Genomic DNA, 21279 nt, shown 5'->3' with positions numbered 1-21279 from the left:
GACGTAGAAAACAACAAACGACGTAGAAAACAACAAACTGTGTAGAAAACAACGTAGAAAATGACAAAACAATGTAGAAAACGACAAACAACGTAGAATACGACAAACAATGTAGAAAACGACATACGGTGTAGAAAACAACGTAGAAAACGACATACGGTGTAGAAAACAACGTAGAAAATTACAAACAACGTAGAAAACGACATACAGTGTAGAAAACAACGTAGAAAACGACAAACAATGTAGAAAACCACAAACAACGTAGAATACGACAAACAATGTAGAAAACGACATATGGTGTAGAAAACAACATAGAAAATTACAAACAACGTAGAAAACGACATACAGTGTAGAAAACAACGTAGAAAACGACAAACAACGTAGAAAACGACATACGGTGTAGAAAACAACGTAGAAAACGACAAACAATGTAGAAAACGACAAACAACGTAGAAAACGACATACGGTGTAGAAAACAACGTAGAAAACGACAAACGACGTAGAAAATGACATACAGTGTAGAAAACAACGTAGAAAATGACAAACAATGTAGAAAACGACAAACAACGTAGAAAACGACATACGGTGTAGAAAACAACGTAGAAAACGACAAACAATGTAGAAAACGACAAACAACGTAGAAAACGACATACGGTGTAGAAAACAACGTAGAAAACGACAAACAATGTAGAAAACGACAAACAACGTAGAAAACGACATACGGTGTAGAAAACAACGTAGAAAACGACAAACAATGTAGAAAACGACAAACAACGTAGAAAACGACAAACAACATAGAAAACGACAAACAATGTAGAAAACAATGTAGAAAACAATGTAGAAAACGACGACTACGCTTCCATCGATTCATCAACTTTTACACCTCAGAATGACTATTTCTTTGTAATTTCCTTATGAATAATTAGTAGTAGGCATGGACCACGATCCAGACCTCCACAATCCATGAAACAGAAGGAGGTAGAGAGGAGGGGGGGAAATGATTTTACAGGGAGCCAGTGCAGAGCAGCTAATACAGGAGTCATGTGATCTCTTTTCTTAGTTTTTGTGAGTACACGAGCTGCAGCATTCTGGATCAACTGGAGGGACTTAAGAGACTTATTAGAGCAGCCTGATAATAAGGAGTTGCAGTAATCTAGTCTAGAAGTAACAAACGCGTGAACCAGCTTTTCTGCATCTTTTTGGGACAAGATGTGCCTGATTTTTGAAATGTTACGTAGATGATAAAATGCAATCCTTGAGATTTGCTTAATGTGGAGTTAAAGGACAAGTCTGGGTCAAAGATAACTAGAGATTCTTTACAGTGGTGTTGGATGCCAGGGCAATGCCATCTACAGAAACCACATCACAAGTCTCTCCCTCTCTCTCCCCTACAGGATGAAGAGGAGGAGATTAAGCTGGAGATTAACATGCTGAAGAAGTACTCCCACCACAGAAACATAGCCACCTACTACGGGGCCTTCATCAAGAAGAGTCCTCCGGGTCACGACGACCAGTTGTGGGTGAGTTTCATTTCCACCAGACAGCAAAGAGTTCAACGGTCTGAATGACGAACACCTGAAACAGGTGAAAGTAGAAGATCTCTCCATTAATGAAAGCAGTACATCATTTCCATCCTTCTCATCCTCCTCGTGGTTTGGGCTCCAACGTGGAATTGGTTCTTTTTTAAACATCTCTAAACACTGGGGTCCCTCAGGGTTCAGTCCTTGGTCCTCTTCTCTTCTCTCTGTACACCAACTCTCTCTCTCTGTCATTCTCTCTCATGGCTTCTCCTACCACAGCTATGCTGACGACACCCAACTGATCCTCTCGTTTCCCCAATCTGAAACACAGGTAGCACCACGAATCTCTGCCTGTCTGACTGACATCTCTCAGTGGATGTCTGACTGACATCTCTCAGTGGATGTCTGACTGACATCTCTCAGTGGATGTCTGACTGACATCTCTCAGTGGATGTCTGACTGACATCTCTCAGTGGATGTCTGACTGACATCTCTCAGTGGATGTCTGACCGACATCTCTCAGTGGATGTCTGACTGACATCTCTCAGTGGATGTCTGACTGACATCTCTCAGTGGATGTCTGACTGACATCTCTCAGTGGATGTCTGACTGACATCTCTCAGTGGATGTCTGACTGACATCTCTCAGTGGATGTCTGACTGACATCTCTCAGTGGATGTCTGACTGACATCTCTCATTGGATGTCTGACTGACATCTCTCAGTGGATGTCTGACTGACATCTCTCAGTGGATGTCTGACTGACATCTCTCAGTGGATGTCTGACTGACATCTCTCAGTGGATGTCTGACTGAAAATTAACCCGGACAAGACTGAACTTCTCCTCCTTCCAGGAAAAGTCTCTCCCACCCACGACCTGACTATCACCTTCAACAACTCAGTGCTGGCTCCGACTCTACTCATCTCTAAACATCTCTAAACATTACTGCACATCTCTAAACATTACTGCACATCTCTGCTCATCTCTAAACATCACTGCACATCTCTACTCATCTCTAAACATCACTGCACATCTCTAAACATCTCTAAACATCACTGCTCATCTCTAAACATCTCTAAACATCACTGCACATCTCTACTCATCTCTAAACATCACTGCACATCTCTGCTAATTTCTAAACATTACTGCTCATCTCTAAACATCTCTAAACATCACTGCTCATCTCTAAACATCTCTGCACATCTCTAAACATCTCTAAACATCACTGCTCATCTCTAAACATCTCTGCACATCTCTAAACATCTCTGCACATCTCTAAACATCACTGCACATCTCTAAACATCTCTAAACATCTCTGCTCATCTCTAAACATCACTGCTCATCTCTAAACATCTCTGCACATCTCTAAACATCTCTGCACATCTCTAAACATCACTGCTCATCTCTAAACATCACTGCTCATCTCTAAACATCACTGCACATCTCTAAACATCTCTAAACATCACTGCACATCTCTAAACATCTCTGCTCATCTCTAAACATCTCTAAACATCACTGCACATCTCTAAACATCTCTGCTCATCTCTAAACATCTCTAAACATCACTGCTAATCTCTAAACATCTCTGCTCATCTCTGCTCATCTCTAAACATCACTGCTCATCTCTAAACATCACTGCACATCTCTAAACATCACTGCTCATCTCTAAACATCTCTGCTCATCTCTGCTCATCTCTAAACATCTCTGCTCATCTCTAAACATCTCTGCTAATCTCTAAACATCTCTGCTCATCTCTAAACATCACTGCTAATCTCTAAACATCTCTGCTCATCTCTAAACATCTCTGCTCATCTCTAAACATCTCTAAACATCACTGCTCATCTCTAAACATCTCTAAACATCACTGCACATCTCTACTCATCTCTAAACATCACTGCACATCTCTGCTCATTTCTAAACATTACTGCTCATCTCTAAACATCTCTAAACATCACTGCTCATCTCTAACATCTCTAAACATCACTGCTCATCTCTAAACATCTCTGCACATCTCTAAACATCTCTAAACATCACTGCTCATCTCTAAACATCTCTGCACATCTCTAAACATCTCTGCACATCTCTAAACATCACTGCACATCTCTAAACATCTCTAAACATCTCTGCTCATCTCTAAACATCACTGCTCATCTCTAAACATCTCTGCACATCTCTAAATATCTCTGCACATCTCTAAATATCTCTGCACATCTCTAAACATCACTGCTCATCTCTAAACATCACTGCTCATCTCTAAACATCACTGCACATCTCTAAACATCTCTAAACATCACTGCACATCTCTAAACATCTCTAAACATCACTGCACATCTCTAAACATCTCTGCTCATCTCTAAACATCTCTAAACATCACTGCTAATCTCTAAACATCTCTGCTCATCTCTGCTCATCTCTAAACATCACTGCACATCTCTAAACATCACTGCTCATCTCTAAACATCTCTGCTCATCTCTGCTCATCTCTAAACATCTCTGCTCATCTCTAAACATCTCTGCTAATCTCTAAACATCTCTGCTCATCTCTAAACATCACTGCTAATCTCTAAACATCTCTGCTCATCTCTAAACATCTCTGCTCATCTCTAAACATCACTGCTAATCTCTAAACATCTCTGCTCATCTCTGCTCATCTCTAAACATCTCTGCTCATCTCTGCTCATCTCTAAACATCTCTGCTCATCTCTGCTCATCTCTAAACATCTCTGCACATCTCTGCTCATCTCTAAACATCTCTAAACATCACTGCACATCTCTGCTCATCTCTGCTCATCTCTGCTCATCTCTAAACATCTCTGCACATCTCTAAACATCTCTAAACATCACTGCACATCTCTGCTCATCTCTGCTCATCTCTGCTCATCTCTAAACATCTCTGCACATCTCTGCTAATCTCTAAACATCACTGCACATCTCTAAACATCTCTGCTCATCTCTGCTCATCTCTGCTCATCTCTAAACATTACTGCACATCTCTGCACATCTCTGCTCATCTCTAAACATCTCTGCACATCTCTAAACATCTCTAAACATCTCTGCTCATCTCTGCTCATCTCTAAACATCTCTGCTCATCTCTAAACATCTCTGCTAATCTCTAAACATCTCTGCTCATCTCTAAACATCACTGCTAATCTCTAAACATCTCTGCTCATCTCTAAACATCTCTGCTCATCTCTAAACATCACTGCTAATCTCTAAACATCTCTGCTCATCTCTGCACATCTCTGCTCATCTCTGCTCATCTCTGCTCATCTCTAAACATCTCTGCTCATCTCTGCTCATCTCTAAACATCTCTGCACATCTCTGCTCATCTCTAAACATCTCTGCTCATCTCTAAACATCTCTAAACATCACTGCACATCTCTGCTCATCTCTGCTCATCTCTAAACATCTCTGCACATCTCTGCTAATCTCTAAACATCACTGCACATCTCTGCTCATCTCTGCTCATCTCTGCTCATCTCTAAACATTACTGCACATCTCTGCACATCTCTGCTCATCTCTGCTCATCTCTAAACATCTCTGCACATCTCTAAACATCTCTAAACATCTCTGCTCATCTCTGCTCATCTCTAAACATCTCTGCACATCTCTAAACATCTCTAAACATCTCTGCTCATCTCTAAACATCACTGCACATCTCTAAACATCTCTAAACAACATCTCTTAACATCACTGCTCATCATGTATCTTCTCTAAACATCTCTAAACAACATCTCTAAACATCACTGCTCATCTCTAAACATCTCTAAACAACATCTCTAAACATCACTGCTCATCACGTATCTTCTCTAAACATGTGGAAGGTTGTAGAACAGTGTCTGACACAATAAGGTCCAGAGAGAGGTGTTTATTCTCCTCACCATTAGAGGACGAACAAACTAAATGAACTGAGACTCAGAGATATGAACACAGGCTGCAGGTAAACAGCCATAAACCAACCTCCACAACTACTTGATGCCCTTTAAACAAACAAGTCAAGTATTAAATGTGTTATGAAGAAACAAAGGTGGAATATCCTGTAAATATTTGATTTGGCTGCTAAATATTGACTTCTAAAAACTAATTGTCCTTCTTTGTTATGTCAATGTTTTTATGATAGAGAGTCACATGATCACTCGGCTAGTTCCAAAGATTCAGAGGAGCGAGGCCACAAAGAAAGTCTGTTTGTCTGTGACACTGACATTTACATCCAGATTAGAACCAAAAGGTGTGTGTGTGTGTGTGTGTGTGTGTGTGTGTGTGTGTGTGTGTGTGTGTGTGTGTGTGTGTGTGTGTGTGTGTGTGTGTGTGTGTGTGTGTGTGTGTGTGTGTGTGTGTGTGTGTGTGTGTGTGTGTGTGTGTGTGTGTGTGTGTGTGTGTGTGTGTGTGTGTGTGTGTGTGTGTGGGTGGGTGTAGCTGGTGATGGAGTTCTGCGGCGCCGGCTCCATCACGGATCTGGTGAAGAACACCAAAGGCAACACTCTGAAGGAGGACTGGATCGCCTACATCTCCAGAGAGATCCTCCGGGGGTTGGCCCACCTGCACGCTCACCACGTCATCCACCGAGACATCAAGGGGCAGAACGTGCTGCTGACGGAGAACGCCGAGGTCAAACTGGGTGAGTTCTGGGTCTCTGGAGGAACATCATGTTGTAGATGAACCTCTCACAGAACAGCAATAGGGCCTCCCTATATATAATATATACATTTTATATATAATATATACATGTTTATTTATATATATATATATATATATATATATATATATATACACACATATACCCAAAAGTAATGGGTAAAAAAAGGTTTGGCTCAGTTCTTCTGTGAAAAGTTTCCTCTGAAGGTTCCTCTAAAGGTTCCTCTGAAGGTTCTGCTGAAGGACCCTCTGAAGGTTCCACTGAAGGTCCCTCTGACGGTCCTGCTGAAGGTTCCTCTGAAGGCCCATCTGAAGGTTCCTCTGAAGGTTCTGCTGAAGGTCCCTATGAAGGTCCCTTTGAAGGTTCTTCTGAAGGTTCCTCTGAAGGCCCATCTGAAGGTTCCTCTGAAGGTTCTGCTGAAGGTCCCTATGAAGGTCCCTTTGAAGGCTCTTCTGAAGGTTCCTCTGAAGGCCCATCTGAAGGTTCCTCTGAAGGTTCTGCTGAAGGTCCCTATGAAGGTTCTTCGGAAGGTCCCTCTGAAGGTCCCTATGAAGGTTCCTCTGAAGGCCCATCTGAAGGTTCTTCTGAAGGTTCTTCTGAAGGTCCCTCTGAAGGTTCTGCTGAAGGTCCCTATGAAGGTTCTTCGGAAGGTCCCTCTGAAGGCCCATCTGAAGGTCCCTATGAAGGTTCTGCTGAAGGTCCCTATGAAGGTCCTTCGGAAGGTCCCTCTGAAGGCCCATCTGAAGGTTCTTCTGAAGTTCCCTCTGAAGGTTCCTCTGAAGGTTCTGCTGAAGGTCCCTATGAAGGTTCTTCGGAAGGTCCCTCTGAAGGCCCATTTGAAGGTTCTGCTGAAGGTCCCTATGAAGGTCCTTCGGAAGGTCCCTCTGAAGGCCCATCTGAAGGTTCTTCTGAAGGTCCCTCTGAAGGTTCTGCTGAAGGTCCCTATGAAGGTTCTTCGGAAGGTCCCTCTGAAGGCCCATTTGAAGGTTCTGCTGAAGGTCCCTATGAAGGTCCTTCGGAAGGTCCCTCTGAAGGCCCATCTGAAGGTTCTTCTGAAGGTCCCTCTGAAGGTTCCTCTGAAGGCCCATCTGAAGGTTCTGCTGAAGGTCCTATGAAGGTTCTTCGGAAGGTCCCTATGAAGGTTCATCTGAAGGCCCATCTGAAGGTTCTTCTGAAGGTCCCTCGGAAGGTTCTGCTGAAGGTCCCTATGAAGGTTCTTCGGAAGGTCCCTCTGAAGGCCCATTTGAAGGTTCTTCTGAAGTTCCCTCTGAAGGTTCCTCTGAAGGTTCTGCTGAAGGTCCCTTTGAACGTTCCTCTGAAAGCCCGTCTGAAGGTTCCTCTGCATCTTACTTCCCTCTTCAGGCACACAAGGCGCTCTGAAACAATAACAACTGAGTACTTCCTGTTTCCTCAGTGGACTTTGGCGTGAGCGCTCAGCTGGACCGGACCGTGGGCCGGAGGAACACCTTCATCGGGACGCCCTACTGGATGGCTCCGGAGGTCATCGCTTGTGACGAGAACCCGGACGCCACATACGACTACAGGGTGAGAGAACTGGATCCAGCAGAAACTGGACCTGCTGCTCTCCCATATCTCTCGGTCGGGTGGAATAGAAGCTTTAGTTTGAACCAGTTCACCAGGATCCAGTTTGAACCGGTTCCTCACGCATGTGGGCGTGTTCACGTTCTGTTTCTGACATAAACATATTAGAGGTGTTCTAGATCTTCTGCCCATGATTGAAGCTGTTGTTATCTAAACGGGGTTTAGGAGGAAAGGGTTAGGAAATGTTGGAGTCATTGATTCTTAGAAGAATTAAGATTCTTATTTTCCCCCAAAAAAAGTACCAAGAAGCACTGATGGATATTAATACCAAAGTCAAAGGTGTTTTTTAAGTGTTTTGTCAACAGTTTATTTTGAACAACACTTTTAGTAGAAAGTGTGTGTTTGTGTAGGTTTAACATTAACACCAGCATGTTTGACTCCTCCCCCTCCGTCCTGCAGAGCGACCTGTGGTCCTGTGGCATCACGGCCATCGAGATGGCCGAGGGAGCGCCCCGTGAGTCTGCTCTTATTGACATTCAGTCAGGAAATTAAAAGTTATTATGGAGTGTGTTCTTATCGTATCGATTGCTTTCATGGTTTTAAACCAGCGGGGCCTCACTTTCTGTTCTTTTACAGTCAAAACCCTTTGTAAACTCTGCTGTATAATTAAGTTATTATTATTATTATCATCATCATTATTATTATTATTATTATCATCATCATCATTATTATCATTTTTATTATCATCATCATTATTATTATTATTATTATTATCATTCTTATTCTTAGCATTATTCTTCTTATATTCTTATTATCATTATTAATGTTATAAGGCACTAAAGAGGAACATGTTCCCGTTTCTTTCTGCAAATGAAGCTAAATATTGTAGTTTGTAGTGAAAGTGTTGTGATGTTTCCTTCATGTGATGAATGACATGTTGACTGACTCCATATTAACGTGTTTATTGCGCTTATCGTCCGTACCCTCACTGCTACAACGTGCTAACGCTGCCCTCACTGCTACAACGTGCTAACGCTGCCCTCACTGCTACAACGTGCTAACGCTGCCCTCACTGCTACAACGTGCTAACGCTGCCCTCACTGCTATAACGTGCTAACGCTGCCTTTGCTTCCAGCGCTATGCGACATGCACCCGATGAGAGCGCTCTTCCTCATCCCCAGGAACCCTCCTCCTCGCCTCAAGTCCAAGAAATGGTAACGCTCAGTCCTTCCACGTGGCCTCTCCTCACACGCCGAGTCCACACGTCACCTTTGCCTCTTCCACAGGTCCAAGAAGTTCTTCAGCTTCATCGAGGGCTGCCTGGTGAAGAATTACACCCAGCGCCCCCCCACCGAGCAGCTGCTGAAGCACCCGTACATCCGGGACCAGCCCAACGAGAGGCAGGTCCGCATCCAGCTCAAAGACCACATCGACCGGACCAAGAAGAAGAGGGGCGAGAAGGGTGAGCGTCATGTGCATCCAGGCAGAATCTGACCTTTACCGCCTCGTTGACCCTGAGAGAAGAGTGTTCACCGCGTGTTCACCGCGTGTTCACCGCGTGTTCACCGCGTGTTCACCGGGTGTTCACCACGTGTTCACCGCGTGTTCAACGCGTGTTCGCCGCGTGTTCGCCGCGTGTTCGCCGCGTGTTCGCCGCGTGTTCGCCGCGTGTTCGCCGCGTGTTCGCCGCGTGTTCGCCGGGTGTTCGCCGCAAGTTCAACGCGTGTTCACTGCGTGTTCACCGCGTGTTCACCGCGTGTTCACCGGGTGTTCACCACGTGTTCACCGCGTGTTCACCGGGTGTTCACCACGTGTTCACCGCGTGTTCAACGCGTGTTCACCGCGTGTTCACCGCGTGTTCACCGGGTGTTCACCACGTGTTCACCGCGTGTTCAACGCGTGTTCGCCGCGTGTTCGCCGCGTGTTCGCCGCGTGTTCGCCGCGTGTTCGCCGCGTGTTCGCCGCGTGTTCGCCGGGTGTTCGCCGCAAGTTCAACGCGTGTTCACTGCGTGTTCACCGCGTGTCTACCGCGTGTCCGCAGATTGTTCACCGGGTGTTCACCACGTGTTCACCACGCGTTCACTGCGTGTTCACCGCGTGTTCACCGCGTGTTCACCGCGTGTTCAACGCGTGTTCACCACGTGTTCACCGCGTGTTCAACGCGTGTTCACCGCGTGTTCAACGCGTGTTCACCGGGTGTTCACCGCAAGTTCAACGCGTGTTCACTGCGTGTTCACTGCGTGTTCACCGCGTGTCCGCAGATTGTTCACCGGGTGTTCACCGCGTGTTCACCACGCGTTCACTGCGTGTTCACCGGGTGTTCACCACGTGTTCACCGCGTGTTCACCACGTGTTCACCACGTGTTCACCGCGTGTTCAGCGCGTGTTCAGCGCGTGTTCACCGCGTGTTCAGCGCGTGTTCAACGTGTGTTCACCGGGTGTTCACCGCAAGTTCAACGCGTGTTCACCGCATGTTCACCGCGTGTTCACCGGGTGTTCACCGCAAGTTCAACGCGTGTTCACCGCGTGTTCACCGGGTGTTCACCGCAAGTTCAACGCGTGTTCACTGCGTGTTCACCGCGTGTCCGCAGATTGTTCACCGCGTGTTCACCACGCGTTCACTGCGTGTTCACCGGGTGTTCACCGCGTGTTCACCGCATGTTCACCGCGTGTTCACCACGTGTTCACCGCGTGTTCACCGCGTGATCACCGCGTGTTCACCGCGTGTTCACCGGGTGTTCACCACGTGTCCGCAGATTGTTCACCGCGTGTTCAACACATGTTCACCACGTGTTCATCGGGTGTTCACCACGTGTTCATCGGGTGTTCAACGCATGTTCACCGCGTGTTCAACGCATGTTCACCGCGTGTTCAGCCGGTGTTCACCACATGTTCACTGCGTGTTCACCGCGTGTTCAACGCATGTTCACCGCGTGTTCAACGCGTGTTCACCGGGTGTTCACCGCGTGTTCACCGGGTGTTCACCAGGTGTTCACCGGGTGTTCACCACGTGTCCGCAGATTGTTCACCGCGTGTTCAACACATGTTCACCACGTGTTCAGCGGGTGTTCACCACATGTTCACTGCGTGTTCACTGCGTGTTCACCGCGTGTTCATCGGGTGTTCACCGCGTGTTCACCGGGTGTTCACCACGTGTTCATCGGGTGTTCACCACATGTTCACTGCGTGTTCACCGCGTGTTCAACGCATGTTCACCGCGTGTTCAACGCATGTTCACCACGTGTTCAGCGGGTGTTCACCACATGTTCACTGCGTGTTCACCGCGTGTTCATCGGGTGTTCATCGCGTGTTCACCGGGTGTTCACCGCGTGTCCGCAGATTGTTCACCGCGTGTTCAACACATGTTCACCACGTGTTCATCGGATGTTCACCACGTGTTCATCGGGTGTTCACCGCATGTTCATCGGGTGTACACCGCGTGTTCATCGGGTGTTCACCGCGTGTTCATCGGGTGTTCATCGGGTGTTCACCGCGTGTTCATCGGGTGTTCACCGCGTGTTCATCGGGTGTTCATCGGGTGTTCACCGCGTGTTCATCGGGTGTTCACCCCGTGTTCATCGGGTGTTCATCAGGTGTTCATCGGGTGTTCACCGCATGTTCATCGGGTGTTCACCGCGTGTTCACCGGGTGTTCACCGCAAGTTCAACTCGTGTTCACTGCGTGTTCACCGCGTGTTCAACGCGTGTTCACCGGGTGTTCACCGCGTGTTCACCGGGTGTTCACCAGGTGTTCACCGGGTGTTCACCAGGTGTTCACCGGGTGTTCACCACGTGTCCGCAGATTGTTCACCGCGTGTTCAACACATGTTCACCACGTGTTCAGCGGGTGTTCACCACATGTTCACTGCGTGTTCACTGCGTGTTCACCGCGTGTTCATCGGGTGTTCACCGCGTGTTCACCGGGTGTTCACCACGTGTTCATCGGGTGTTCACCACATGTTCACTGCGTGTTCACCGCGTGTTCAACGCATGTTCACCGCGTGTTCAACGCATGTTCACCACGTGTTCAGCGGGTGTTCACCACATGTTCACTGCGTGTTCACCGCGTGTTCATCGGGTGTTCACCGCGTGTTCATCGGGTGTTCATCGCGTGTTCACCGGGTGTTCACCGCGTGTCCGCAGATTGTTCACCGCGTGTTCAACACATGTTCACCACGTGTTCATCGGATGTTCACCACGTGTTCATCGGGTGTTCACCGCATGTTCATCGGGTGTACACCGCGTGTTCACCACGTGTTCACCGCGTGTTCACCGCGTGTTCACCGGGTGTTCACCCCGTGTTCATCGGGTGTTCACCGCGTGTTCATCGGGTGTTCACCGCATGTTCATCGGGTGTTCACCCCGTGTTCATCGGGTGTTCATCGGGTGTTCATCGGGTGTTCACCGCATGTTCATCGGGTGTTCACCGCGTGTTCATCGGGTGTTCACCGCATGTTCACCGCGTGTTCAACGCATGTTCACCACGTGTTCAGCCGGTGTTCACCACATGTTCACTGCGTGTTCACCGCGTGTTCAACGCATGTTCACCGCGTGTTCAACGCATGTTCACCACGTGTTCACCGGGTGTTCACCGCAAGTTCACCGCATGTTCACCGCGTGTTCACCACGTGTTCACCGCGTGTTCACCGCGTGATCACCGCGTGTTCACCGCGTGTTCACCGGGTGTTCACCACGTGTCCGCAGATTGTTCACCGCGTGTTCAACACATGTTCACCACGTGTTCATCGGGTGTTCACCACGTGTTCATCGGGTGTTCAACGCATGTTCACCGCGTGTTCAACGCATGTTCACCGCGTGTTCAGCCGGTGTTCACCACATGTTCACTGCGTGTTCACCGCGTGTTCAACGCATGTTCACCGCGTGTTCAACGCGTGTTCACCGGGTGTTCACCGCGTGTTCACCGGGTGTTCACCAGGTGTTCACCGGGTGTTCACCACGTGTCCGCAGATTGTTCACCGCGTGTTCAACACATGTTCACCACGTGTTCAGCGGGTGTTCACCACATGTTCACTGCGTGTTCACTGCGTGTTCACTGCGTGTTCACTGCGTGTTCACCGCGTGTTCATCGGGTGTTCACCGCGTGTTCACCGGGTGTTCACCACGTGTTCATCGGGTGTTCACCACATGTTCACTGCGTGTTCACCGCGTGTTCAACGCATGTTCACCGCGTGTTCAACGCATGTTCACCACGTGTTCAGCGGGTGTTCACCACATGTTCACTGCGTGTTCACCGCGTGTTCATCGGGTGTTCATCGCGTGTTCACCGGGTGTTCACCGCGTGTCCGCAGATTGTTCACCGCGTGTTCAACACATGTTCACCACGTGTTCATCGGATGTTCACCACGTGTTCATCGGGTGTTCACCGCATGTTTATCGGGTGTACACCGCGTGTTCATCGGGTGTTCACCGCGTGTTCATCGGGTGTTCATCGGGTGTTCACCGCGTGTTCATCGGGTGTTCACCGCGTGTTCATCGGGTGTTCACCGCGTGTTCATCGGGTGTTCATCAGGTGTTCATCGGGTGTTCACCGCATGTTCATCGGGTGTTCACCGCGTGTTCACCGGGTGTTCACCGCAAGTTCAACTCGTGTTCACTGCGTGTTCACCGCGTGTTCAACGCGTGTTCACCGGGTGTTCACCGCGTGTTCACCGGGTGTTCACCAGGTGTTCACCGGGTGTTCACCAGGTGTTCACCGGGTGTTCACCGGGTGTTCACCACGTGTCCGCAGATTGTTCACCGCGTGTTCAACACATGTTCACCACGTGTTCAGCGGGTGTTCACCACATGTTCACTGCGTGTTCACTGCGTGTTCACCGCGTGTTCATCGGGTGTTCACCGCGTGTTCACCGGGTGTTCACCACGTGTTCATCGGGTGTTCACCACATGTTCACTGCGTGTTCACCGCGTGTTCAACGCATGTTCACCGCGTGTTCAACGCATGTTCACCACGTGTTCAGCGGGTGTTCACCACATGTTCACTGCGTGTTCACCGCGTGTTCATCGGGTGTTCACCGCGTGTTCATCGGGTGTTCATCGCGTGTTCACCGGGTGTTCACCGCGTGTCCGCAGATTGTTCACCGCGTGTTCAACACATGTTCACCACGTGTTCATCGGATGTTCACCACGTGTTCATCGGGTGTTCATCGGGTGTTCACCGCATGTTCATCGGGTGTACACCGCGTGTTCACCACGTGTTCACCGCGTGTTCACCGCGTGTTCACCGGGTGTTCACCCCGTGTTCATCGGGTGTTCACCGCGTGTTCATCGGGTGTTCATCGGGTGTTCACCGCATGTTCATCGGGTGTTCACCCCGTGTTCATCGGGTGTTCATCGGGTGTTCACCGCATGTTCATCGGGTGTTCACCGCGTGTTCATCGGGTGTTCACCGCGTGTTCATCGGGTGTTCATCGGGTGTTCATCAGGTGTTCATCGGGTGTTCACCGCATGTTCATCGGGTGTTCACCGCGTGTTCACCGGGTGTTCACCGCAAGTTCAACGCGTGTTCACTGCGTGTTCACCGCGTGTCCGCAGATTGTTCACCGGGTGTTCACCACGCGTTCACTGCGTGTTCACCGGGTGTTCACCGCGTGTTCACCGCATGTTCACCGCGTGTTCACCGCGTGATCACCGCGTGTTCATCGGGTGTTCATCGGGTGTTCACCGCATGTTCATCGGGTGTTCACCGCGTGTTCACCGGGTGTTCACCAGGTGTTCACCGGGTGTTCACCACGTGTCCGCAGATTGTTCAACGCATGTTCAACACATGTTCACCACGTGTTCATCGGGTGTTCAACGCATGTTCACCGCGTGTTCAACGCATGTTCACCGCGTGTTCAGCCGGTGTTCACCACATGCTCACTGCGTGTTCACCGCGTGTTCAACGCATGTTCACCGCGTGTTCAACGCGTGTTCACCGGGTGTTCACCGCGTGTTCACCGGGTGTTCACCAGGTGTTCACCGGGTGTTCACCACGTGTCCGCAGATTGTTCACCGCGTGTTCAACACATGTTCACCACGTGTTCAGCGGGTGTTCACCACATGTTCACTGCGTGTTCACCGCGTGTTCATCGGGTGTTCACCGCGTGTTCACCGGGTGTTCACCACGTGTTCATCGGGTGTTCACCACATGTTCACTGCGTGTTCACCGCGTGTTCAACGCATGTTCACCGCGTGTTCAACGCATGTTCACCGCGTGTTCAACGCATGTTCACCACGTGTTCAGCGGGTGTTCACCACATGTTCACTGCGTGTTCACCGCGTGTTCATCGGGTGTTCACCGCGTGTTCATCGGGTGTTCATCGCGTGTTCACCGGGTGTTCACCACGTGTTCATCGGGTGTTCACCACATGTTCACTGCGTGTTCACCGCGTGTTCAACGCATGTTCACCGCGTGTTCAACGCATGTTCACCACGTGTTCAGCGGGTGTTCACCACATGTTCACTGCGTGTTCACCGCGTGTTCATCGGGTGTTCATCGCGTGTTCACCGGGTGTTCACCGCGTGTCCGCAGATTGTTCACCGCGTGTTCAACACATGTTCACCACGTGTTCATCGGATGTTCACCACGTGTTCATCGGGTGTTCACCGCATGTTCATCGGGTGTACACCGCGTGTTCATCGGGTGTTCACCGCGTGTTCATCGGGTGTTCATCGGGTGTTCACCGCGTGTTCATCGGGTGTTCACCGCGTGTTCATCGGGTGTTCATCGGGTGTTCATCAAGTGTTCATCGGGTGTTCACCGCATGTTCATCGGGTGTTCACCGCGTGTTCACCGGGTGTTCACCGCAAGTTCAACTCGTGTTCACTGCGTGTTCACCGCGTGTTCAACGCGTGTTCACCGGGTGTTCACCGCGTGTTCACCGGGTGTTCACCAGGTGTTCACCGGGTGTTCACCACGTGTCCGCAGATTGTTCACCGCGTGTTCAACACATGTTCACCACGTGTTCAGCGGGTGTTCACCACATGTTCACTGCGTGTTCACTGCGTGTTCACCGCGTGTTCACCGGGTGTTCACCACGTGTTCATCGGGTGTTCACCACATGTTCATCGGGTGTTCACCACATGTTCACTGCGTGTTCACCGCGTGTTCAACGCATGTTCACCGCGTGTTCAGCGGGTGTTCACCACATGTTCACTGCGTGTTCACCGCGTGTTCATCGGGTGTTCACCGCGTGTTCATCGGGTGTTCATCGCGTGTTCACCGGGTGTTCACCGCGTGTTTGCAGATTGTTCACCGCGTGTTCAACACATGTTCACCACGTGTTCATCGGATGTTCACCACGTGTTCATCGGGTGTTCATCGGGTGTTCACCGCTTGTTCATCGGGTGTTCACCGCGTGTTCATCGGGTGTTCATCGGGTGTTCGTCGGGTGTTCATCGGGTGTTCGTCGGGTGTTCACCGCATGTTCATCGGGTGTTCGCCACGTGTTCATCGGGTGTTCACCGCGTGTTCACCACATGTTCACCACGTGTTCATCGGATGTTCATCGGGTGTTCACCGCATGTTCATCGGGTGTTCATCGGGTGTTCGTCGGGTGTTCGTCGGGTGTTCACCGCATGTTCATCGGGTGTTCGTCGGGTGTTCACCGCTTGTTCATCGGGTGTTCACCACGTGTTCATCGGGTGTTCACCGCTTGTTCATCGGGTGTTCACCACGTGTTCATCGGGTGTTCACCGCGTGTTCACCACATGTTCACCACGTGTTCATCGGATGTTCATCGGGTGTTCACCACATGTTCATCGGGTGTTCGTCGGGTGTTCACCGCATGTTCATCGGGTGTTCACCGGGTGTTCACCGCATGTTCGTCGGGTGTTCGTCGGGTGTTCATCGGGTGTTCGTCGGGTGTTCACCGGGTGTTCGTCGGGTGTTCATCGGGTGTTCACCGGGTGTTCACCGCATGTTCATCGGGTGTTCATCGGGTGTTCATCGCGTGTTCGTCGGGTGTTCACCGGGTGTTCGTCGGGTGTTCATCGCATGTTCATCGGGTGTCCGCAGATTGTTCACCGCGTGTTCACCGTTGAATGACTTTCACATTACTGTATTATTATTATTATTATTATTGCTTTTCAGACGAGACGGAGTACGAGTACAGTGGCAGTGAAGAAGAGGAGGAAGAGGCCTCTGAGCAGGAAGGAGAGCCAAGGTCAGTGAACATGACCTCTAGGGGCGGGGGGGGGCAATATATGGATAGAGGTGTGTTCGGTGCCCCTGCAGGTGTTATCTTCTAGCTCTTAGAAATGAAGCTTCCTTCTCTCCTCCCTCCTCCTTTCCTCTCTCCTCCCTCCTCTCCTCCCTCCCTCCCTCCTCTCCTCCCTCCTCCTTTCCTCTCTCCTCCCTCCCTCCTCTCCTCTCCTCCCTCCTCCTCTCCTCCCTCCTTTCCTCTCTCCTCCTCTCCTCCCTCCCTCCTCTCCTCTTCTCTCCTCCCTCCCTCCCTCCTCCTCTCTCCTTTCCTCTCTCCTCCTCTCCTCCCTCCCTCCTCTCCTCTCTCCTCCCTCCTCCTCTCCTCTCTTCTCCCTCCTTTCCTCCCTCCTCCTCTCCTTTCCTCCCTCCTCCTCTCCTCTCCTCTCTCCTCCCTCCTTTCCTCTCTCCTCCTCTCCTCCCTCCCTCCCTCCTCTCCTCTCCTCTCTCCTCCCTCCTTTCCTCTCTCCTCCTCTCCTCCCTCCCTCCCTCCTCTTCTCTCCTCCCTCCTCTCCTCTCCTCTCCTCTCTCCTCCCTCCTTTCATCTCCTCTCTCCTCCCTCCTTTCCTCTCTCCTCTTCTCCTCCCTCCCTCCCTCCCTCCCTCCCTCCCTCCCTCCTCCTCTCTCCTCCCTCCTTTCCTCTCTCCTCCTCTCCTCCCTCCCTCCTCTACTCTCCTCTCTCCTCCCTCCTTTCCTCTCTCCTCCTCTCCTCCCTCATTTCCTCTCTCCTCCTCTCCTCCCTCCCTCCCTCCCTCCTCTCCTCTCCTCTCTCCTCCCTCCTTTCCTCTCTCCTCCCTCCTTTCCTCTCTCCTCCTCCTCCCTCCTCCCTCCTTTCCTCTCTCCTCCTCTCCTCCCTCCCTCCCTCTCTCCTCCCTCCTCCCACCTCCCTGCAGCTCCATCGTCAACGTTCCGGGCGAGTCGACCCTGCGCCGCGACTTCATCCGTCTGCAGCAGGAGAACAAGGAGCGCTCGGAGGCGCTTCGCCGCCAGCAGCTCCTGCAGGAGCAGCAGCTCCGCGAGCAGGAGGAGTACAAGCGCCAACTACTGGCCGAGAGGCAGAAGCGCATCGAGCAGCAGAAGGAGCAGAGGAGGCGGCTGGAGGAGGTGAGCGGCTGGAGGGGGAATCGGACCGCCGGGCGATGCTCGGTCGTAGAGGACGTTTACGTCTTTTCATTTCCAGAATAATGACGTTTAAATACACGAGTTGAAGTGTTAAAAATGAGTTATTCATGAAGCCCTCCATTACATCCTGGTGGAGGTTATTAATATATACAGACAGAACAAGCTTTTAAAACTATAACCTTGGAAACTGAGGCACACTTTTATTTTGTAAAGATTTATTTAAAAAGGAATAAATAAATGTATCTATGTTTTTAAAGAATTTATATATATATTTTTAAATATATATTTTATATATATATTATGTATATACTTAAATATATATGTATACAGATTTATTTAAAAAGGAATAAATAAATGTATCTATGTTTTTAAAGAATTTATATATATATTTTTAAATATATATTTTATATATATATTCATATACAAGTTTATATAGATATATATAGGGGGCAGACTACGGTGCCTTCAGTGTACACAATGAAAACACGTTAAAGCCAGCGTTTGTTTTGCTCTGCTGTGGGAACGTGGTGGACTTATTGATTATTATAAGTTCTGTTATTTGATATGAAGTCCACAGCAAAGAGAGAACATGATTTGACTTGCTATAAAATGTAAGGAAACAATAAAATATGCTAAAAGTATATCTATAAACATGTTTCATCTTCAATAAAGCGTTTGTTGTTGTTTTCCCAAAGCAACAACGGCGTGAGCGTGAGATGCGGCGGCAGCAGGAGCGCGAGCAGCGGCGCCGCGAGCAGGAGGAGAAGAGGCGCCTGGAGGAGGTGGAGCGGCGGCGCAAGGAGGAGGACGAGAAGAGGAGGTCGGAGGACGAGAAGAGGAGGGCCGACCGCGAGCAGGTACATCATAAACATAAACATAAACATAAACAGGAAGGAGCTTCCTAAAATCACTGAGGTGATATTTATTCAGCTTAAATCATTCTAATCTGTCAGAAGTCCATGAAGGCTCATTAAGTTGAATCATGTGACATCACGATGTCTGCAGAGCGCCCTCATATGTGCAAATGAAATATATCCTTTTGGGGGGCGGGCTCTGTGTTTGATTGACAGGAGTACATCCGCCGTCAGCTGGAGGAGGAGCAGAGGCACCTGGAGCTCCTGCAGCAGCAGCTGCTCCACGAACAGGCCATGCTGCTGGTGAGTGGAGGAAACAAGTGGCTTCCTCTGTCCTTCCTCAAGTGGCTTCCTCTGTCCTTCCTCAAGTGGCTTCCTCTGTCCTTCCTCCAGTGGCTTCCTCTGTCCTTCCTCCAGAGGCTTCCTCTGTCCTTCCTCAAGAGGCTTCCTCTGTCCTTCCTCCAGTGGCTTCCTCTGTCCTTCCTCCAGAGGCTTCCTCTGTCCTTCCTCAAGTGGCTTCCTCTGTCCTTCCTCCAGAGGCTTCCTCTGTCCTTCCTCAAGTGGCTTCCTCTGTCCTTCCTCTGTCCTTCCTCAAGTGGCTTCCTCTGTCCTTCCTCAAGTGGCTTCCTCTGTCCTTCCTCAAGTGGCTTCCTCTGTCCTTCCTCTGTCCTTCCTCAAGAGGCTTCCTCTGTCCTTCCTCAAGTGGCTTCCTCTGTCCTTCCTCCAGAGGCTTCCTCTGTCCTTCCTCAAGTGGCTTCCTCTGTCCTCCCTCAAGAGGCTTCCTCTGTCCTTCCTCAAGAGGCTTCCTCTGTCCTTCCTCAAGTGGCTTCCTCTGTCCTTCCTCAAGTGGCTTCCTCTGTCCTTCCTCAAGTGGCTTCCTCTGACCTTCCTCAAGAGGCTTCCTCTGACCTTCCTCAAGAGGCTTCCTCTGACCTTCCTCAAGAGGCTTCCTCTGTCCTTCCTCAAGAGGCTTCCTCTGTCCTTCCTCAAGTGGCTTCCTCTGTCCTTCCTCCAGAGGCTTCCTCTGTCCTTCCTCAAGAGGCTTCCTCTGTCCTTCCTCAAGTGGCTTCCTCTGTCCTTCCTCAAGTGGCTTACTCTGTCCTTCCTCAAGAGGCTTCCTCTGTCCTTCCTCAAGTGGCTTCCTCTGTCCTTCCTCAAGTGGCTTCCTCTGTCCTTCCTCAAGTGGCTTCCTCTGACCTTCCTCAAGAGGCTTCCTCTGTCCTTCCTCAAGAGGCTTCCTCTGTCCTTCCTCCAGAGGCTTCCTCTGTCCTTCCTCAAGTGGCTTCCTCTGACCTTCCTCAAGAGGCTTCCTCTGTCCTTCCTCAAGAGGCTTCCTCTGTCCTTCCTCCAGAGGCTTCCTCTGTCCTTCCTCTGTCCTTCCTCAAGAGGCTTCATCTGACCTTCCTCAAGTGGCTTCCTCTGTCCTTCCTCTGTCCTTCCTCAAGTGGCTTCCTCTGTCCTTCCTCAAGAGGCTTCCTCTGTCCTTCCTCCAGAGGCTTCCTCTGTCCTTCCTCCAGAGGCTTCCTCTGTCCTTCCTCAAGTGGCTTCCTCTGTCCTTCCTCCAGAGGCTTCCTCTGTCCTTCCTCAAGTGGCTTCCTCTGTCCTTCCTCAAGAGGCTTCCTCTGTCCTTCCTCAAGTGGCTTCCTCTGTCCTTCCTCAAGTGGCTTCCTCTGTCCTTCCTCAAGAGGCTTCCTCTGTCCTTCCTCTGTCCTTTCTCCAGAGGCTTCCTCTGTCCTTCCTCAAGTGGCTTCCTCTGTCCTTCCTCTGTCCTTCCTCAAGAGGCTTCCTCTGTCCTTCCTGAAGTGGCTTCCTCTGTCCTTCCTCTGTCCTTTCTCCAGAGGCTTCCTCTGTCCTTCCTCAAGTGGCTTCCTCTGTCCTTCCTCTGTCCTTCCTCAAGAGGCTTCCTCTGTCCTTCCTGAAGTGGCTTCCTCTGTCCTTCCTCTGTCCTTTCTCCAGAGGCTTCCTCCTTGTTATTCCTCCGTTACTCCCTTTCCCTGATTGACTTTCTAACTGGAGACTTCTGAGTATTCTGGGATGTTTACGGAGATGATGTCATCCAGCTTTGTTTCATACGTAGTGGACTCTGCTCCTGGGGGGGCAGGAGGCCTCACACCTCACGGTTCCTCCATCAAACTCCAGATGAACGAGTGAACCTTCTCCTCATCTCGTCTGACAGCCTCTTGACGTGCACCAGAATCACAACTCATAAAAATATTAGTTTTAATAGTTGAATGGTTTTAAATGATAAATCAAATTTAGAAAATAAATTTGATTTATGAGAATAAATCAAAGTTCTATCCTTGGCCCATATATTGAAACATAACATCTAATAAATGTTAATAAATGTTGTTGATGACGCTGACTCATGAGGCTCTTCCTAACGAGTCTCAGCTGTGATGAAGGT

The 21279-nt window shown here is 49.7% G+C and overlaps 1 protein-coding gene across 3 annotated transcripts in view; it reads left to right on the top strand.

Moving 5' to 3' along the window:
- Nucleotides 1-21279, top strand: part of LOC117750850 (mitogen-activated protein kinase kinase kinase kinase 4-like) — a 75099-nt gene that overhangs the window by 16597 nt on the left and 37223 nt on the right. For all 3 annotated transcript variants that reach the window (XM_034562253.1, XM_034562251.1, XM_034562252.1), the window contains exons 4-13: nucleotides 1395-1520; nucleotides 5940-6141; nucleotides 7574-7704; nucleotides 8161-8215; nucleotides 8837-8915; nucleotides 8988-9163; nucleotides 16792-16864; nucleotides 17793-18003; nucleotides 18717-18878; nucleotides 19092-19178. In XM_034562253.1, coding sequence (XP_034418144.1) covers nucleotides 1395-1520; nucleotides 5940-6141; nucleotides 7574-7704; nucleotides 8161-8215; nucleotides 8837-8915; nucleotides 8988-9163; nucleotides 16792-16864; nucleotides 17793-18003; nucleotides 18717-18878; nucleotides 19092-19178 — 1302 coding nt within the window. The remainder of the gene's footprint in view (nucleotides 1-1394; nucleotides 1521-5939; nucleotides 6142-7573; nucleotides 7705-8160; nucleotides 8216-8836; nucleotides 8916-8987; nucleotides 9164-16791; nucleotides 16865-17792; nucleotides 18004-18716; nucleotides 18879-19091; nucleotides 19179-21279) is intronic.

Source organism: Cyclopterus lumpus, chromosome 21 (assembly GCF_009769545.1).
Source record: "Cyclopterus lumpus isolate fCycLum1 chromosome 21, fCycLum1.pri, whole genome shotgun sequence".
NCBI lineage: Eukaryota > Metazoa > Chordata > Actinopteri > Perciformes > Cyclopteridae > Cyclopterus > Cyclopterus lumpus.
This window is presented reverse-complemented; position numbering and strand designations above follow the sequence as displayed.